This window comes from Condylura cristata, unplaced genomic scaffold, assembly GCF_000260355.1.
Source record: "Condylura cristata isolate star-nosed mole 26May11 unplaced genomic scaffold, ConCri1.0 scaffold00034, whole genome shotgun sequence".
Classification (NCBI taxonomy): Eukaryota; Metazoa; Chordata; class Mammalia; order Eulipotyphla; family Talpidae; genus Condylura; species Condylura cristata.
This window is the reverse complement of record NW_004567135.1, coordinates 13748563-13768140: the sequence shown is the minus strand read 5'-3', so window position 1 is coordinate 13768140 and position 19578 is coordinate 13748563. Positions and strand designations below refer to the sequence as shown.

General features: G+C 47.9%; 1 protein-coding gene across 7 annotated transcripts; it reads left to right on the top strand.

Moving 5' to 3' along the window:
• Positions 1–208: 208 nt before the first annotated feature.
• Positions 209–19340, top strand: ZNF384 (zinc finger protein 384). 7 transcript variants are annotated; one of them, XM_012732600.1, is made up of 12 exons: positions 526–689; positions 1570–1629; positions 1812–2027; positions 7296–7366; positions 7991–8228; positions 8460–8507; positions 8708–9041; positions 13684–13908; positions 14599–14781; positions 16221–16299; positions 17010–17168; positions 17745–19110. In XM_012732600.1, the coding sequence occupies exons 4-12, from the start codon at positions 7301–7303 to the stop codon at positions 18105–18107; spliced, it is 1695 nt and encodes a 564-aa protein (XP_012588054.1). In that variant the 5' UTR covers positions 526–689; positions 1570–1629; positions 1812–2027; positions 7296–7300; the 3' UTR covers positions 18108–19110. The 7 variants fall into 7 exon arrangements, with proteins under 7 accessions (XP_004692946.1, XP_012588056.1, XP_004692947.1 ...); XM_012732601.1 differs by having other exon boundaries at positions 1803–2027; XM_004692889.1 differs by lacking the exons at positions 526–689; positions 1812–2027 and adding an exon at positions 209–427 and having other exon boundaries at positions 17745–19340.
• The last annotated feature ends 238 nt before the right edge of the window (positions 19341–19578 follow it).

Genomic DNA, 19578 nt, shown 5'->3' with positions numbered 1-19578 from the left:
CCCCACTCCCCCCATCACAAGTCCCTTCCGGAAGCCCGGGACCGAAGTTCGAAAGGTTCAGCTTCTGCCCTTAGCTTAACCCACCTTCACTTCCGCTGTGACGTCTTGTCTACTGCATCCTGGGGCAGAAGCTACTTCCGCCCCTACTTGTCGTAACTTCCGCCCTGGGTATCCTGGAGCGCTAAAGACGACGGATGTGCCCTAGCCGCTCCCGGAAGTGACTCGACCTTTGCATTTCCCCCCCCCTTCCCCATTACCGCCCCCCCTACGTTGCTATTTCCCTCCCTCCCCCCCTTTTCGTTTCCGGTGCTCCCGCCTTCTCTCCACGGCCGCCCGACTCCGAGCCAGTGGGGGGAGGGAGGGAGGGAGGGAGGGGGCGTGGAGGAATTGGGGTTCTAGAGAGCACGAGCTGCAGCACCACTTCCGGGTGAGTGTTAGGGGAGGGAGGGAGGGAGGGGGCCACCCACCGCCTCGCGCCCCCGCCCTGCGGGTGTCTCGCGCGCATTCCGTGCGTGTGAGTGTGTGGGTCTGTCTCGCGCCTAAAGTGCGTGCCCGCGCGCTCCGCCTCGCGCTCTTCCCCCTCCCCTCGCCCCCTCCTGATCCTCCCACCCGCCCGGCTCCCTCCTTTCCCAGCAAACGCCGCCCCTCCCGCACTCCGGCGCTGGCGCCGCCGCAGCCGTCGCCGCCGGGTGAGTCTCGCGCCGCTGCAGCCAGCGCGCGCCAAGCTCTCTGCTCCTCCCCCTCCCCTTTTCCTTGGGGGGGCGGGGAAGGGGGGGTCCACGATGTGACTGTAAGTGTGTCCGTCCCGGAACCGGAAGTGGTTGTGGAGGAGCGGGCGATGGGGAGGAATGGGGGGGCTTAGGGGGCGGGTGTCTGTCTGGTGGGTGGCAGAGTTCAGCTCCCAGGAGGGGAAGGAGGGACGTCCCAAGGAAGGGTCTTTGAGGAAGGGGTGGGGGACGACCTCAGGAGAAGGCTTCCAGGGGCAGTCTCAGGGGAGCGAAGGTTTTGTGGGGACTACTGGGGTCTCCAATAGATAGAACACTGTGCAGGCTGAGGGAGGTACTTCTTGGCGCAAGGCCTTGGGTAGGCAGGAGCGAAGTCCTCGCAGAAGTGGGGGTGTGTGGGGGGGAAGCCAGAGGAAGTGGCTGGGCCTGAACTGGCACTGTGCCTGACACAAGGCTTGTGCATACCCCCCAGTCCTCAGCTTTGCCTCTGAGCCCATCCTCAGGGGCCAGGGACACTTGTCTTCCTCCAACTCTTCTGTCCTTTGAACTGTGCTTCCCCGTGACCCTGGGGAACCAAGAAGTAGTGTCTGAGCTCAGGAGTGAAACCCCGACACTGGTGATAGAGTTCATCTTAGTTGCTGGGAATTGGATTTATTGCCCTGTGTCCACATAGGGGTGGCACTGCACTCCAGTTGTTAATAATCCCTGCGTCTTTGGATTGTTGCTTGGGGGTCTGCCTGCCTTCCAGACTAACTGCTGTCAGTCAGACAGTTCCGAGGTTCCTCCCAGTCTTCTGGTGGCTGCACCCGCAGCGGCCCCTGTAACCCAGACAATTTGTTTACAGAAAGTTCAGGAGCCCTGGAAAGGAGAAGGAATAAGACGACAGGAGGAAGAGAGAGAGAGGGTAAGACAATTTTGGGTTAATGGCTTTTCTGATTTGGGGGGAGAGTGGGTCATAATCAAATGGGTTTTTTTTTTTTTTTTTTGGACAGTGGGACAGAACTTTTCAAGTAAGAGTTATTATAATACTGGTGCTTGTTGTGGAAGAAAAATCAGCCTTTTCTATTATCTCTTGAGGGTATCCAGGAAGTTTCTGTGTAAGAAGTTGGCGCTGTATCCCATCAACCTTCCATTCCCACCAGCCCTCACCAGGAATGAAATGTGAAATCATTAAATAGTGTTGCACCTATCCAAAGGAGAAATTTATTCTGCTTTGGGGACAGATGGGCCCTAGCTGCCAGTAAAGTCCTGTGGCATAGTTTATGGAATTGCTTTCCTGAATTTGGAGCAAGCAGAGTTGAGGTGAGAGCGGGGTGTATATCCTTAATGTTGCAGTGGGGTGTTTGCACTGGATCTGTTGAGTGATTAGAATCTGTGACACAGATTATTATTATTTGCATTTGACTGGCAAGGTGAAGTTTTCAGGAAAAACTTGGTTCGTGGGCAGCTTGGATTAAAGTGGCTAAAACGACATGAAGTAGACTCCAGAAGGATGTCTGGAAAAATCCAAGCTATAGAACTTGGTGGGGGTACGCTTTTAAGTAGCCTGAAATTACCCAAAAGAGTGTGAGTTCATAGTTTATAATCCTAGAGGTCTTTCTTAGAAGCAGTTACAGGCTGATTCATGGAATGCCTTCCCCACAGGTTTCTGAGTCATGTGATGTTTAAGTATTAGGTGCATATCCTCCCCCTTTTTTCCTCCCCTCATGATTGCCTGGATCCATCATTCATGGTGGAGTGGACAGGACAAGGGGAACTACTCTGTTTCTCTTTCCACAGGGTCCAGTGGTCCAGTAGTGTCCAGAGCAGATGTTGCTGGCCCGGGCTGCCAGCTGTGTGGTGGTAGTGGGCCTACTGGTCTGTTTGGGGATGGAGTGATAGTCTTTCCCAGTGGAACTGGAATAAATCCTCTCTGAGTTTTGCACTTGGCAGAGTTAACCAATAGTGGGAAGACTTTACATCCTATTGCAGGGGCCCTTCTTGCATGTCCTTAGAACCTGAGAAAAAGATTTTGTCTCCTTTCAGAGAAAAAAAAGTTCTCTGTATTTCTTCACTTCAAGTCTTTAACTGATATTGCAACATTTGTGGAATTGAGCATTTTGGAACAGTTATTCTCAATAGGAATGTCAGATCTATGGGTTCAAGTTCTTTCTGTAGTTGAAGCTTCGATTGCTCTTTGCAGCTCTGTTTCTTGTTAGTGCTTCTAGTTGATTACTAAACTGGGGGCTATAGATCTGATATTTAGGGTGGCTCCTTTGTGATGATGTGGTCTTTACATAGTTATTAACAGCTGCTTATGGTCTTCATCACATGGAACTATTTCATCTTAGGAGCACCTGAACTTTCTCTTCCTCAGTTCTGTGCTGTTCCATTCTGTCACCATCTCTTCCATGTCTTCACACACCATGTCTGTTTGAAGGGGTTTACTCTCCATCATCTACCCAGTTTGGAACTTAGTAGAGCAATAAATTATTCAGTCATCCATTGACATGTGATCTAGAATTAGATTTCAGAAGTCTTGATTCCATGTCCATTCTCCAGCTACTAAACTTGGTGCAAGTATTTCATAATTTTTAAAGGTTGGTTGAGAGAGCTCTTTTCTTGAAAAAAGAAAATTATGCTTTATTTGAAAAACAATAAAGTAATGTACTTATATTGGAAAAGAGGTGGTAGTCTTTGTCATGTTTGCCAAAGCCATGTGCTGGAAGTTGTGGCATCTTTCTGTCTGCGCACTGTGGAAGGATAGACACAGAGTTCAGACACACAAGTTAAAGTCCTACTGTGTGTTTCATGGATGTAACTTAATATTGTATTTTTTCCTTCATCTCCTGGTGCTTCTGAGATTTCTTTTGAGATTGGAAAAGGAATATGTATTTTTTGAGCCTCTTGAAAGAAATGTGTTGTCCAGCTTAATTATAGTAGATCTCTCTTATTAATAGAACAGTTGAGGCAGGGTGCATCGGTAAAGTTAAAATTAGAACCCAGGGTACCAGTCTGCCAAGATTCTTCTTTCCGCTATTACGTTTTTCCCTCTTTCCTGCTTTTTGGGACAAAATAGATCCTCCTTCCTTCCCAATCTAGGGTCGATAGGGCCTCTTTTTTTTTTTTAAGTTAGTGTACCAGCATGATTATCAAAACCTGTGCTCTGCAACATTGAGCTTCCACTCTGGTATCTGTGAGCGTCTTTGGGTTTTAGAGTGTTATGTTCCAGCTTGGATATTGGGGGGGTTGGTGAGTGTTTTGCTCTGTGATGAAAGTGAGATAAGTGGTGAAGTGGAAAAATGGACAGTAGACAGGTGTTGAGTGATCTGGCACCCAGAATACCCTGGTTCACAACTGGGCTGGGCAGGCATCATTTACGTTGTACTCTGGCAGTAGCATTTGCTCTGGACTCCTCATTTGCTCTCGTTTCCATGATGCAGAGATTTTAGTCATTTTTATCAGAACTGACTTAGCAGAATGACTGGAGTAGCATTTCTTGGGTGTTGTTTTGCAGGCAACTATTACTTTTAGTTTGGGTGAGCATTGTGCTCCAAGTACCCCCTCCCCACCTCCACCCCCGTCTTTGGCATTGACATGTATGGTAAAGCCCACAAGTGTTCTGTTTTTGGAACAACTGCTTCTGATCTTCAGCTTTGTTATCAGAAGAACCCAAACAATGATAGACTGGGTGCCCAGGATGTGGGGTGGCCTTTATTCAGTCTACCTTCTCTGGATAGTCATGATGGTTTTTTTTCCAGACTCCATCATTCTGACATCAGTTATCTTGGTGGCCAAGGATGTAGACAAAGACTATCACATAACTGCCTTTCACTGTTACCAAAAATTTCATTTACTGAGAGCTGTCTGAAAAATGTATCATTCACCCTGGAAGCACTCTTAAATTATAATTCATGAAACAAGCCGCAGCATCCAGCGAGTATTACATCACTTGTGTGATACACACTTGATACTTTGATCTCTTCATCGCACCCCTTTTGCTGACCTGCTCTTTGATTCCAAGAGCCAGTCACATCCCTTTCTGTTAGTTACTGTTTGACTGTGTGCCTCCTATTTCCTTACCTTAAAAATAGGAATTTCAGTATCTAATTCATTGAACTGTAGGGATTAAATAATGTGATAGTTAAGTGCTTAGAATTGTATCTTGAATACAGCTAGCGCCTAATAGCTGTTAGCGGTGGTGGTGGTGCCCACCATGTCACCTTGTGTGCCCCTGGAGGACGATGTACAGGGATAGTTCTCTCAAAGCTGCTTCACCTAGGCCACTGGTAGGAAATTATGAATGAATGTAATCTTTTTGGGAGGTGGGGGAGGAGCCTTGTTCATAGAAATACTGCCTAAGGACAGTGTTACTTACTTTCTTTAGGCTTTCAGTTCCTCCTAAAGTTTTACATCGGTAGTGTGTACATTTCTGTGATTTTTTAAGAGGGAAATTATATGTTAGACCTTCCTTTCTCATCCCCTCCAGTATACTTCCCTACTTCCTTTCCACTAAAAGGTCAGATGAGTTGTGGGTTAAGGTTTGAGCCCCCAGCAGTTTCCAAAATCTGTGTGTTTCCAGTCTGCTGTCATTCAGTTCATTTCATGTGGAATTGCTTACTGGGGGATGAGTCCTGTCTAACATTAGGGACTAGGGAGGTACGGGATGTGACCCCTGTCTCGCAGAATGTTTGGCAAGATTAGATCCCCTTATATTGTGATCTCAATCTTGATTTCTGTCTGTTGCCTGAGGAAGAGCTGAGATCTCTTTATGAAGCATGTGTTGGGAGGAAGGAAAAAGATCAGCACCTGAATGGGAGGCTTTCTTACTGAGTTTTATAACTTAGGGAGCAAGAGAGGGGCAGTTGCTGTGGTTGAGCCTCAAGTCATTTGATGCTGAGCCTCATTCGTGTGAAGTTATTACAGATTTGGTGCATTCCTTTCCTTTGCTACCTTTTTAAAAAAAGATTTATTTTTATTTATTTACACATACAAGAGCTGGGGTTTAAGCCAGAGGTGTGGGAGGCGAGAGGATTCACCAGAGGCAGAGTGGGGAGCAGAGCAGGCAGATGACTGAAATGCACTGCTGAGACAGGAGAGATGTGCTACAGCATGTGGGTCAGCTCTCTGGCCCCCGGGATTCACGCAGCAGAGGCTGTGGACAGCTTCTCAGCACTGAGACTTTTTAGGAAAAAGTAGATGGATGTTCAATTCTGTTTCTCTTTATGTGTTTTATGATAATTGAGAGTGTTGTTTAGTAGAACAAAAATGTGAACAGTTTTCTGGAGAAGGTTAAGGACCAGGGATATGTCGAGAGATATCCTAGTTTCTGTACTCACTGGTGGGAACCCAGTTTCTGTGCTGCAGTCCACCTCCAACTCTTGGTACATGAATTCTACCTCAAGTGCATCCTTGGTGACTTGGAGCTGAGAGTCAGGTCTTTCTTCCCACCTAAACCTTGGTAGCTCTTGGCTCGGAGTAGCATGTTTATGCTGTTACCTATTGCTTTCCAAACTCTTCTGTCTTCCATCAGTTTCAAACTCCATCTTCCTCCTTCTTCCTATTCTGCTGGACCTTTCTTGGTCCAGAATGTGAAGAAGCTATTCTTGACCAGCATGCTGCTGAGTAAACTTGTCTAGGAGTGATCAGAGTGTAAAGCTGAGGGTAGGATGCCTGCACGCTGTGCCCGTCTGGGATTTGCTTTGTGAGTCTAGGAATTTTCTCCTTGTTCCTCACTGCTAAAATTTTTAAGATTCTTCATCATCCACATACAGAGAACTTGAACACTCTGAAGAGGAGTCCAGCATCATGTAGATACTTGGCCCGCTGTGGCCCCTAGTCTGAATCCCTTTATAGGCGGCCATCTGCACTTCTGGTGCTTGAACCCTTTTTTGAACTTATAGGTCCACACTGCTCAGCCTCACGTATGTGCTCCCAGTGCTGCGCCACGCATGTCCTTAGACCTTGGTGGGATTGGTGGGTGTGGTCCCCTCATAGCGCCTGGCACTCAAGAAGTACATTGATGCTAATTGTTGCCAGTTAATTCTTTAACTCTTAGGCATTTTGTGTTTTGGTCTAGAACTCTCCAGGCTGCGTAGAACTGTAGATGTGTCAGTTGAAACTCTTGAAGCTTTTCATTTTAAGGAAGATGGGCTTGAGGGATATTCTGAGAAAAGAGGAACAGTGATTGATTGGTACTCTATTTTCAAGCCAGTTGGTGATTTGCTTTGGTGACCTTGGGCATAATCCTTTCCCTCTCTTGACTTCAGTTTTTCTTTTTGTCAATATACCGTTATAGGGTGTGGGAAAAAGCCTGTGGGTAAATGAGAAGTCTTTCACAAGCATGTGAAAATGAGAAGGGTAAATGCGCGGGTAAATGAGAAGTTCTTTCACAAACGTGCACTTGGCCTCCGTTGAGGGGAAATCGTGCTGTCAGTGGTCCTGACCAGAAGGACTCCATTCCGCGCTGGTGACTGCTGATTGCCAGGCACAGATCCACTACAAAGAAGAAACCAGGAATTCCTCCACTCCTCTTCTTTTGAGCTTCAGATTTATTCCTGAGTGTGATATGGTTTCTGTTTCTCTCTTCAGGTAGAATGGAAGAATCTCACTTCAATTCTAACCCGTACTTCTGGCCTTCTATTCCCACAGTCTCAGGACAGGTAAATGCTGGTTGATTTTTTTTTTTTTTTTTTTTGCTTCTGCTCCATTGAGTCCTTTGTTCTTCAGTTCTGAGCAGTCTGATAACCAGGAGTCTGTGTTACTGTGGAGACTGAAGCAGTATAAACCACATGCAGGTTCAGCAGGTACCCCATCACTGAAGATTAAGTCTGGCTTCTATCTGAAAGCACAAAGATCCATGCACACCCTTGTCTTACTGTGCTGGGTGTTGCATGCTAGAGACAACTGCTTTCTATGAAACTTAAGAGTTACAAGTTGGTAAAGGTTAGGGTGATGGTTATTTTTTGCAACAAAGTATACTTTCATTAAGGTGTATATACTTTGCTTTTTCAAGCACTAAGCCATTGCATACTTAGTAGACTACACCTTACTGTGAGCATAACTTTCATATGTAACCAGGAGGCAGAAAGTTTGTGACTTCACTTGGTTGTGATACTTTGTAGCGGTGGTCTGGAACTGAGGCCATAGTGTGTCTGGGGTGTGCCTGTGTCAACTGATGGTTCCTTGGTTTCCAAGAGGAGGAAAGATAAGACAGAATGCGTAAGGAACAAACAAATCAGACTTTCCCTGAAGAGGGCACCTCTTCCCCTGTCCTTTTCTTTCAGATTGAGAACACAATGTTCATCAACAAGATGAAGGATCAGCTGTTGCCAGAGAAGGGCTGTGGGCTGGCTCCACCCCACTACCCTACCTTGTTGACAGTGCCTGCCTCAGTGTCTCTGCCCTCGGGCATCAGCATGGACACAGAGTCCAAGTCAGACCAGCTGACCCCACACAGCCAGGCGTCCGTTACTCAGAATATCACGGTGGTCCCAGTGCCGTCTACAGGACTGATGACTGCTGGTGAGCAACTCTGCTCTTCTCCAATCTGAGGTCTTGATCTCCCGTGATCAGTACCCCAGGCTGGAGGGCACAAAGGACATGGGGAGCGGGATGTGTGTTTGATTACTCAAATTTTTATTAAGTGCCTACTGTATGCCTAGCAATGCACTAGGCATTGTGGGGGATACAAAGAAGTAGAAGATGCGGTCCCTGCCTTTGAGGAGGTGACATTCTTTCCTTCTCTGAATCAAGGAGTCTCCTGTTCTCAGAGGTGGAGAAGAGAAGGGAGTCAATCAAGGGGTAAATCTCACTGTTACCGGGGGTGGGGAGGGGTCAGGGGCTAGGAGACCATTATTTGCTACAGGGTTTGGGATTTCCTATATATTGTGGGCCGGGGGTGGTGGTGAGGGGTTCAGTTGACAGTGTTCTGGGGGAAGTGAAATAGGATTAGGATCAGGACTGGACAACATGACACCATCTCCTTTTTCTCCCAATCCTAGGTCCGGGTTTGGTAATCACGTCCCCCTCAGGCTCCCTTGTGACCACAGCCTCATCAGCTCAGACCTTCCCCATTTCGGCTCCCATGATTGTCTCAGCTCTTCCCCCTGGCTCACAAGCCCTGCAGGTGGTCCCTGACCTCTCTAAGAAGGTAGCATCAACCCTAACGGAGGAAGGAGGTGGAGGTGGTGGTGGAGGTGGCAGTGTGGCGCCTAAGCCCCCCAGGGGCCGGAAGAAGAAGCGGATGCTGGAGTCAGGGCTGCCTGAGATGAATGACCCATATGTCCTCTCCCCTGAGGAGGATGATGACCATCAGAAAGATGGCAAGACCTACCGGTAAGAAGCAGAGCCAGGGGTTGGTAGGGCTGAGGGCACCCTCAGCCTGCCCCTTCGTGTCCTGCCCCAGTCAGGCTGTGTGCTGAGACAGCCTTCCACCTCAGAGCCACCTGCCTGTCAGGTGTTCAGTTGTGGGAGAGGAAGGGGAGCATGTAGTGCTGCTTTAGTGGTCCTCCCCCAGGATGCAGATCCCTCTCACCTCTCCTCCAGAGTCATCAGCATTGACTTGCTTTTGAGTGACATAATGGAATTCCTGCTTGTAATAAGGCTTTAGACTGCGTTTGAGACTATGTCTGCAGTTCCTCTTTGGTCTCTACATTTTTCATTTCTATTTTTTCCAAGAACCTTTCTGGTGACCTGTGTGCCATCCATGAGTTCTTGGGCCATATTTGAACCCTGAGAGCCTGCTGGACCTTGCATGGTTGGGATAAGGGGAGGGGTCTGTACAAAAACGTGGGAGGAATAGGACGCCTCTTCTTCCCCTTGTGGCAGTATGTACTTATAAAATGACTGTTTGCTCACTTTCTAACTCATGGAAGTCATTTTGATTCTTTACTTCCTCTAAGTTGTCCGTTGCCAACAAGCATTATACTTATATTTGCATGTGGTTCTATACAAAGAGCATTGCATAAGTACACTCCCTGTCCTTTGAAACGTGGATACCTTTTCATCTCTTTGAGAACTGTCCAGGGCCCCAGTGGGTTTGGGGAATTTGGTCCCAGTGTGCAGAGTGGCCTAACCACTGTCACAGCTCTGACGCAGGCGTGCATGGCTGGGAGACTGGGTCTGTCCTTAGTGTACCGAGATGGGCAATGTTGTTCCCATTTTAGGAGCGAAGGGAACTGCGGCACAGGAAATGGACAGAGCCTTGGGCTCATGGATTCAGTTCCCGGCTCCACCACGAACTTGCTGTGTGACCCTGGGCAAGTCCTTTTCCCCTCTCTGGGCCTCAGTTTCCTCATCTGTAAAATGGGGAGAATTCTGTTTTATGCTTCCCATCTGTTGGGAGTATACATCAGCTAAGACTTGAAATGTTGGGAACTTCAGAAGTGATAAGAAGTGTAATCCCCATTTAGCATGGTTTTTATTTGTGTTAAACACTTCCACTGTGGAGAGTGTAGTCTCAACTACAGAGTTCTTGAAATCCCTCATTGTAAATGAAAACGAGGGGAGTAGTGCTATGCAGAAAGTATTAAACACTGCAGAATTCTAGCTCATAATCTGAAAGTTCATTGCAGCTTTATTATTACAGGTGTACCCCACTTTATACAATAAAAGTGTTCCTGGAAAATGTTTACATCATATATTATAAAGGTACCTGACAAGTTTGATTCATTTAAAGGCTTTTTTTTTTTTTTTAACATGTCATTTCCTAAGATGAAAATCCCTTTAAAATTTATTTTTTAGAAATATGAATAGTTAAGTGTTTGCTCGAGTGAGGTCATTGTGACTTGGAGCTCTACCTACAGAACATGTTGTAGGAGCTGTGGGCGGGCGTTTTGACACCCAGTGGCTCCCTTCATGTGGATCAGGAGCCTCTGATTCTGATAAATTCCCAGACTGAAATGAGAGAAAGGTGATTTGCCCTTGGGAGGAAGCCCGAGTGGTCGCACTTCCCCTGTCCCTGTTGTTTGTGTTTCGGGGATTCTCGACAGGCTCCATGCCTGGGAGAAAGAACTCTGAAAATTGACGGATTGATTGTATCCCAAGTGAACGGAATTTCAGAGCTCAGAAATTCTAAAGAGACAGTTTTCATCACAGAGAATCCCTGTTTTGATCACTGTGTAGGTCAGCCGCATCCATTCCTGTGGTCAGTGGCCTTTGACTGGGTATCAGTGGAAATGGGGTTCTGTTATTCCGGGCAAGTCAATTTATTTCTGGCTCTTTACTTTCAGCTGTGAAACAGAACTGTCAGTCATGAATCAAGAGTATATGAAATGTTTTATAAGCATCTTAGGAAAAAATGGGGTGCTGTTTCAAAGTGGTTCTCGTAATAATAACTAAGGCCCATTGCATCGCATGCTGCCAAAGGGCACCTTTCTTGTGTTGGCTGTGAACGGTGGCCCCTGGGTTTTGTGCCCAGTGATGAACTGGACTACTCACTGTCCCCTGCTCACTGTCCACATCTGTAACGGCTTTAAGTCAGACTTCTTTCTGACCACCCACTTAGCATGAAAGGACTTGTCCTATTCCACTTGACTTCATAGATTTCAGAATTGGAAATACTTTAACGGGCACCTAATCCAACCCTTTCAGTGCAGTTTTAGTCTCCTTAACATTCCTGACAGGTGGCTGTCCAGCCCTTGTTTGAGTGCCTCTGGCCCGAGGCAGCTTACAGTTAGGTCAGAGGATAGTTGTGTGGGGTGAAAGTTTCCCCTTTGGCCAATCTCTTAACTTCCTGAGCCTTTGTGTTCCTCTCTGTAAAACAGGGATAATACTCGGCAGGTTGTTGTGCTGAGTAGAAACAATGTGTTTTTAAAGTGCCAGACTGCCTGGCAGCAGCTATTATCACCATCACAGGATACCTAGTGCCTTTGGAGTTGCTCATTCTGTTGCCAGAGCATAATCAATAAACTGAAGTTTTGCATATTTTTCTCTAGTAAAAACTTTAATGAAAAGGGTATAATTAAGTTATTGTTGTAGGTGCATTTGTTAATTCAATAGTCATACACAAATTTGAGATTTAAAGATTTATTTATTTATGCATATAGATCTGGGGTACAGGGGCGGTGAGAGGATTCACTAGACACAGTGGAGAACAGAATAGGCAGATTGACGAAGTATGCTGCTGAGGGGAGCAGCGGGTGGGACAGGAGAGGTCTGCCATGCCATGTGGGTCACCTCCCTGGCTGGGGATCAAACTTGTGCTAAAGCGGCTACGGCTAGTTTCATAGTGCTGTGCTTTAACCTGTTGTGCCACCAGAGAGGGCCCCAAACTAGAGACTTTGATTTTAAATGAAAGTGCTATTCTACCTGTATGAGAAATTCTAGCAACCAAGGGAAATTTTGTAACTGTAGTGTAGTTCACTTCCAAGTGACATTGTGTCAAGTTTCTGACTTTAGGCTCCCTGAAATATGCAGTAGCATGAACTCATCCATCAGCTCTGATGCCAGATGCATCAGTGTAGTTTATTGTTAGTGAACACTTGGTGTACCTTTGACCAGCCTAGCTGTTTGCTCACCCTTAAGGGACAGATATTTGTCTCTCTGTTTTACACTCCAAAAAATTGAGGTCTAGATTGATGATCCAGCCTATAACTGAACTCTGAATAAAGCCCAGGTATCCAGACTTCATTAACTGTCCTTTGAGTCATGCTAACTATAAATAGATACTTCCCACCTTCTGTACAATGATGGGACATTCCAGACAACAGCCAGTGATGGGTAAACTGGTCATTAGGTTTTTGTATGTGTGGAGGCGGGGGTGGGGGAGGGGTTCAGGTGATTAGAGAGATAGAATTTGGCCTAAATGATTGAAATTTTTATATTGAGATATAAGGATCTTCAGTAAACTGTCATCTCTTTTTCTCTGATGAGCTTAGAGTTGTTTTTAGTCTTGGTCTCAGTTATTCTCTAAATCCTGCCGGATCAGAGAATAGCAGAAATCATCACAACATTTAAAGCTTTTCTTTTAGTGATAAATTGGGGAAGTCCCCAAAATAGAGGGACTTGCCCCAATTCCCTGGCTTCTAGATAGACCATAGCCCTACCTACCAGCCCAAATTATGTGCTAGAAAATGATAGGGTTCTAACTCACATGTTGATAGCTTTTACCCAGTAGCAGTTGCTTATCTTGCTCAGAGACCTCCTTATTTGAGGCAGTGTAGTAGCAGGAAGAAAGATTATCAACTCATGATGAGTTGAACTATATTCAGAAGCTATTGCTGTCCACACAAACTGGCTCCATCTCCTAGGAAAGAGGAAAGGCTTAGTGTGGAACTTAAGCATTTTTGCAAATCCTAACTTGGAGGGATGTTGTTTGTGATGGTTCGTTGTGATGGTTAGTTCCTGTGTTAGCTCATTGTGGAAAGGGATGCTCACTTGATCACCAGCAGGGGGAAGGCGGGGGTGATTGAAATATTACTGTGGGAAAGCCCCTCCAAGTAATCCAGCTACTTCCACCACCCTCATCCCTCAGGGCCACTGGCAGAAAGGAAGTAGCGGGGAATCTTGGAGAAGACAAGTATGTGAGAAGACAAAAGAGAAGGCTTTCTGGGGACTCTAGATAGTTTGTCCTCATTATCATCTTGGGACTTGAGGAGAACCTGAGGGGGCTGCTGTATACATGGAAATTGGGGGAAAGGGTTATTTAAAAGTTTGAAGAAGTTAGAACTGATATTCTTGGTTCCATGACATTTTTACCAGATGAGAGCCCTTGAGACTTTTCAGTCTGACCTGGTTGAATTCTTGTTTTGTACACATGAAGAGAGTCCAGTCATTCAGCTAGTATTTATTGAATATTCCCAATATGCTGTGCTTGAGGCTTAGGCCATAAAGATGTGACTAAAACAGAGTGCCTCCTTTTGGGGTCTCAGTGCTGTCAGGCTAGAGAGTCAGCTAGGTTGGCGTCTGTGAAGTGGAGGGAGGTGTTCAGTGATGCCTGTTAATGGAAGCCTCTAACCGCTGCCCTCACTTGGCCCAGGTGCCGGATGTGCTCCCTGACATTCTACTCAAAGTCGGAGATGCAGATCCACTCCAAGTCACACACCGAGACCAAGCCCCACAAGTGCCCACACTGCTCCAAGACCTTCGCCAACAGCTCCTACCTGGCCCAGCACATCCGTATCCACTCAGGGGCCAAGCCCTACAGTTGTAACTTCTGTGAGAAATCCTTCCGCCAGCTCTCTCACCTCCAGCAGCACACCCGGTAAGGCTGCTCTCAGTTTCACCCCACTTCCGGGCCGTGAACCCCTCACCCTCAGGCCTCATGGTCTGTGCCTCCTCTTCTCTCCATGTTTTTTTTCCCCCTTTCGACTTTGCCTTTTCGGAGCCTCAATTCTTTTCCCATTACCGTCTATGGGGAAAAAAAAAACATATCTCCTAGCAGCTTGGGGAGCCTGGAAAATGGTGGTCTCCAGTTCCAAAGTCTGGAACAGTTTCTGTGGCTTCTCTCTTTGGAAACCTTCTGCAGAGCAGCCCTGCTTTTACTCTTTGCTTCAGTTCAGAGCCAAGGTGTGCATTCAACTTCAGGTCCATGGGGACAGGCGGTATTGTCTTTGTTCAAATTACTAATTGGAAGCAGGGTATCTGTGGTGAGTGTGTGTGTAACCTTAGAGCAAAGCAGAGGGCTGACAAGACTGGACACTTGAGGTTACCAGGAGCCATGGGTTGCAGCTCTTCATCATCTCACTGCCATTCTAGCCGCCGACTTAAGATCAGCAACAACCTAGATCTGGGTGTCCTCTTCATTAGCCTCTCCAGGCCGGAATGTGTTTGGGAGGAGGGAGGAGGGGGTGCTCTCATCCGTCAAGCAACATCATTTCACCCAGCAGAGAGCTGAGCCCCTGGTGTCGAACTGCTTCCTCCTCCCCCCCTTCCCTCCTCTCCTCTCCGGCAGGATCCACTCCAAGATGCACACCGAGACCATCAAGCCCCACAAGTGCCCGCACTGCTCCAAGACCTTCGCCAACACCTCCTACCTGGCCCAGCACCTCCGTATCCACTCGGGGGCCAAGCCCTACAACTGTTCCTACTGCCAGAAGGCCTTCCGCCAGCTCTCCCACCTCCAGCAGCACACACGGTAAGGGAGAGTGGCAGGCTACTGCCTCCGCCCCGCTGGCATGCCCTCCCCACCCCCGCCCCGGACACACACAACAACCCGCATGCGGGGGGCGGGGGAGAGGCCAGACTGGAGGAGAGCACGCCTGGCATCTGGGAGAAGGAACAAGCGACAGCACTGGAAACACAAGCGGATGCTCAGAGAGTCTGGCTGGGGCTAAAGCTGCACTGGGAGACGCAGTGACTGTGTGACATTCCCTGGTCTGCGGGAAAAGAGACACAACTGGAGCAGAGTCGACTTTTCTCCCTCGTTTCTTTCCCTGAAAACGCCCGTGCACACATCTTGCAAGGTTTTCTCCTGATGCTGAAGCAGGGGCATTGGACTGGAGAAGATGATTGGAGCAGACCCCACCTCCAGCCCCGGGGGCACTGATTGCGGACAGCGGACATGCTCAGAGACTGGCTGGGCACCAGCCTGGGACACCTACCTAGAAAGCAGGCCTTCACGGGACGCGTGGAGTAGCAACGAAACAAAGCACGTCTGAAACGCAAAGAACTGGCACACCGGAAAGAGGGATGCCCACTGCCGGCCTGTAATCTGGAGTGGCCAAGAGGAAGAGAAGCTGCCGGCAGGAAGAGTTGATGATCGCCGTCAGGGGCCTCTCAGGTTCAACTGGAGTCTGCACTCTTCCTAGCCAGAGTTCGCGTCACCTGGCTGCTTCAGGATGTGGCCATCCCTGAGAGTCGGGCTTTGCTCACAGGAGGAGATGTGATGTGTCATGCGATGTTTGTGAGGCTTTGCACCAGAGGTCAAGTAAAGCACCCGGTCACAAAGATGGTCTCAAGTCCCTCAGGAGGAGCGGGTGTCCATGTCCTCAAGGCCTTGACTCGTTTCAGCACAGGGCCCCGTTGTAGTGTTTGGAGAAGAGGTCAAGTTGGTGCTAAATTAGGCATTTCCTAGGCTGGACTGGGAAAAGCCCCCGAGGAAGTTTCACAAGTGTTGGTAGCTCTGCTGCTCCATAATGGAGCGTAACTCTGCTTTGCTTTGACACCAGAACCTTTCTCTGGGAGTGGTACTCAAAGCTGAGGAGATAGTTTCTCACTGTAAGGTGGGGGCCAAGGAAGAGAAGTGTTTGTGGTTTTTTTTCCTTACCTTTGTGTTTTCCTTGTTTCCGAACATTCATTAGGGACAGTTACTCTAGGAGCTGACTTGTGTGCTAAACTGTGGACTGCCTGTCCCTTCACTGCTGGACCGCAGTCCCTCTTCCCCCGGCAGAGAGGAGCCCCGCGTGGCAGGCAGTGAGCAGGAGGCAGGCATCACAGCCTGAGCCGGTCAGAGCCCAGGCTGTGCCTCCTGGAGACCACCATAGGAGAGCAGGCGTGGCCTTGAGGTTTGCTGAAGAGCCAGTCCCTGAGTGGCCTGGCTGACGTCCTCCTTCCTTCTTTTCTCATCCCATGCAGAATCCACACCGGAGATAGACCGTACAAGTGCGCACACCCTGGCTGCGAGAAAGCCTTCACACAGCTCTCCAATCTGCAGGTACAGTGAGACTTGGGGTCGCAGTGCTGACTCTGTCGGTATACTGTCATTGTCAAACTTTTTCAGGACCTCTTGATGCTCTTAACAACTATTGGGGAACCCACAGGGCTTGTGTTGATGGGGATCATATTGGGGAAAAAACCAAAAGCTTATGTGGTGATGGTAACAGTCAACGAAACTGGCAGACCCCTTGCATGCTGACATCAGTCATCTATTTGGCCCCATACCAAGAAGCATTGTTCTTACATTAATGCGCGTTTCCTCCTCCTCTGGCTTTCCAGAAGATGGCTGTGTCATCATGTCTTCCGCCTTCAGTCTCCTGTGATAGCACACATCTCGTAGTCTGTATACACAAGAGAATGAGAATGAAAAGGCAAACTGTCTGATTATGACTCTGAAAATACTTCTGACCTTGTGGGGCCCCTGAACAGTCCTTGGTGTTCGTGGCGAATCCCCATGCCTCACTTTGAGTACCGCGGGACCAGGCGTGTAGCGTCACCCCACTTTCAGGATCCTGAGATGTGCTACACAGAGTTTGCTTCTTCCCTTACCCAGGAGCTCCTAAAGTTTCATTTGAAGCAGTTGCTGCCACTTTTAGACAGAAAGAGGTTCCTGGGGGGCCTGGCACCCAGTTCAGGGGTTTCCACTAAGGTCAAAGAGGTAGGAGAGAAAAAGTTCAGTGCACGACTGATTCCTCCCAATATTCTCAGTCCCACAGACGGCAGCACAACAAAGATAAACCCTTTAAGTGCCACAACTGTCATCGGGCGTACACAGACGCAGCCTCGCTGGAGGTACACTTGTCTACGCATACGGTGAAGCATGCCAAGGTGTACACCTGCACCATCTGTAGCCGGGCATACACGTCGGTGAGTGTGAGCCTGCCCGTTCCTTCTGTGTGTCCAGCTGTAAATTCTAACCCACTTCTCCCCAACGTTCTGAATATATAGGTCTGTGTAGGGAATACACCACCTTTCTATCTCTAACTTGACAGAATCAGTAAAGAGAAGAGACATTAGATATGCTGGTAGCTAAGGAACTTGGGGGAATCTGATCCCTTAAGCCAACAGGACTACTAAATAGTGAGGCTTCATTTTATTTAAACATAAGACAAGATGGAAGCAGTTTGAAATTTTGCAAAGGGGCTTAGGTTGGGGGGGGTTTGGTAATTTTAGCTAGACACTAGACTCTAGAAAAGGGTATAATGTTCACTTCAAAGGTGTCTGAGAAAGTGACAACTCAAGGTGATCGGGCGCTTACCAGAGCCCCACTCCTGCCCAGTAGCAGCACTGGTAGTGTTTTCAGAATTGACCACTGGACCCACAGTATCTCTCTCAATATTGCTTTGTTTAAAGCAATGTAAGAGTCCAGGATGCTAGTTGTAAGTAACTCGCTTCTTTGCTTCTCTTTCTTCCCTCAACTCCATTTTTTATCTTCTCCTTCAGGAAACATATCTTATGAAACATATGCGCAAACACAACCCTCCTGATCTCCAGCAACAAGTGCAGGCAGCGGCAGCAGCAGCGGCAGTGGCCCAGGCTCAAGCTCAAGCCCAGGCCCAGGCCCAGGCCCAGGCCCAGGCCTCTCAGGCATCACAGCAACAGCAGCAGCAGCCGCCGCCACAGCCACCGCACTTCCAGTCCCCTGGGGCAGCCCCCCAGGGTGGTGGTGGTGGGGACAGCAACCCCAACCCTCCACCCCAGTGTTCCTTTGACCTGACCCCCTACAAGACGGCGGAGCATCATAAGGACATCTGCCTCACTGTCACCACCAGCACCATCCAGGTGGAGCATCTGGCCAGCTCATAGAGACCTATGCTGCGACCCACTGGCAAGAGGGGAAAGAAGTTCTGGCCCCTTCTCTCTCCAGCTTCACTTGGTGGGAAAAGTCCTCTTCTTCCTTGACAGGCCTTGGCTCCATCTCCTTGGGCCTCAGGCACAGCCTTCCTTCACAGGACACCATCCATCTTTACTCTCAACTCCTCTTCAAAAGGAACATCAGCCCTCCTGATTGGCAAAGGTTACTGAGCTGGTAGTGTAATCCAGCAGCTTCCCTCCCAAGCAGAGCTTTTAAAAATAGGGGGTTGGTGCTCAAGGGAGGGAGTTGCTGTGACCTCATAGAATTTTTTCCAGTGTGGGCACTTACCCTCTCCTACCCTCATAATCCTCAGAGTTCAGGCTGATAGATTAGAGGCTGGCCCTCCCAGATATCACAGCGAAGGGAGCCCATATGCAACCAGCCTTCTGTTGTGTTCTTGCCTGTGAAAGAACAGAGAGGTATCTCACGTGCCCCAGGCCCTGGGGGCCATGTTCTTCCCCTCCGTGGTCTCACTTCATTTCCTACCTAATGCTGGAAGGAGGAGATCTGGGTGGGTGTCAGTCCCCCTTTATTTGTAAGGGGGCAAGGGCTGAGATGTGGTCCCCAAGGGGCCGGAGAACCCCAAGATGGTCAAGGGTGGCTTAGAAGTGTGGGTTATGGTTTTCCTGGAGCCTCTCCCCTTCTCTGCCAACCAAGGCCCTATCTTCTCAGTCTCCCCATCCTAAAACCTAAGGAGCTGTGGGAGCTTTGTGTTCTCTATGAAACCCCAAATCAAGGGGTATTGCAGAGAAGGGAGAGTCCAGGGCAAACGCAAAGACTGAACTAGCTCCCTAGGTGCCACGGCCAGTTGCCGGACATGGATTTATATATAAATATATATATATATAAATATATATATACCCACTCATCACGGCCATCTTTGTTGTAACCATTTCTGTGTTTATAAATGCATTATCTCTGAGAATTTTCATATTTGACGTTTTGTTTATTTTTGTCCTTATTTTTTTTTTTTCTCCACCCTGTCTTCTGGCCAATGGCTTTTTTAGTTCTTTTGTCTTTTTTTTTTTTTTTTTAATCATGGCAGACCAGAAAAAAGAGAAAATGAAAAAAAAAAATCAGGAAACCGGTTGTTATAAATCAATTTAAAATGAAGAAAAAAAACGTATGTACAAACCAAGGGGTGTTTTTAGAACCTTGTATAGAAATAAATTCGTGTAAAAGGATCAGAGGCAATGGAGCTACTGATGTGAGCGAGCATGGGAAAAGCTGTTTGGAGGGAAGTTCGGGACTTTGCGTGTGTGTATAGAATGAATGTTGTGTGGTAATAAGGCTCCATGTGTGTAGCAATCTAGAAAGGTACAGCTTTGATAGTTCTAAAATGAAATCTTGGTTAATGAGAGCTTCTGCATACAAATCCTGTCCTGGGGACTGCATTGTCTAGGTGAGAGCAGAATGTCAGTC

Excerpts from the sequence above, each read along its gene's own strand:
- ZNF384 (XM_004692889.1), top strand. The coding sequence starts at position 7,301 with ATGGAAGAATCTCACTTCAATTCTAACCCGTACTTCTGGCCTTCTATT. Across the intron at positions 9,042-13,683 it reads AAAGATGGCAAGACCTACCG|GTGCCGGATGTGCTCCCTGA; the intron begins GTAAGAAGCAGA and ends CACTTGGCCCAG. Across the intron at positions 17,169-17,744 it reads GTAGCCGGGCATACACGTCG|GAAACATATCTTATGAAACA; the intron begins GTGAGTGTGAGC and ends CTTCTCCTTCAG.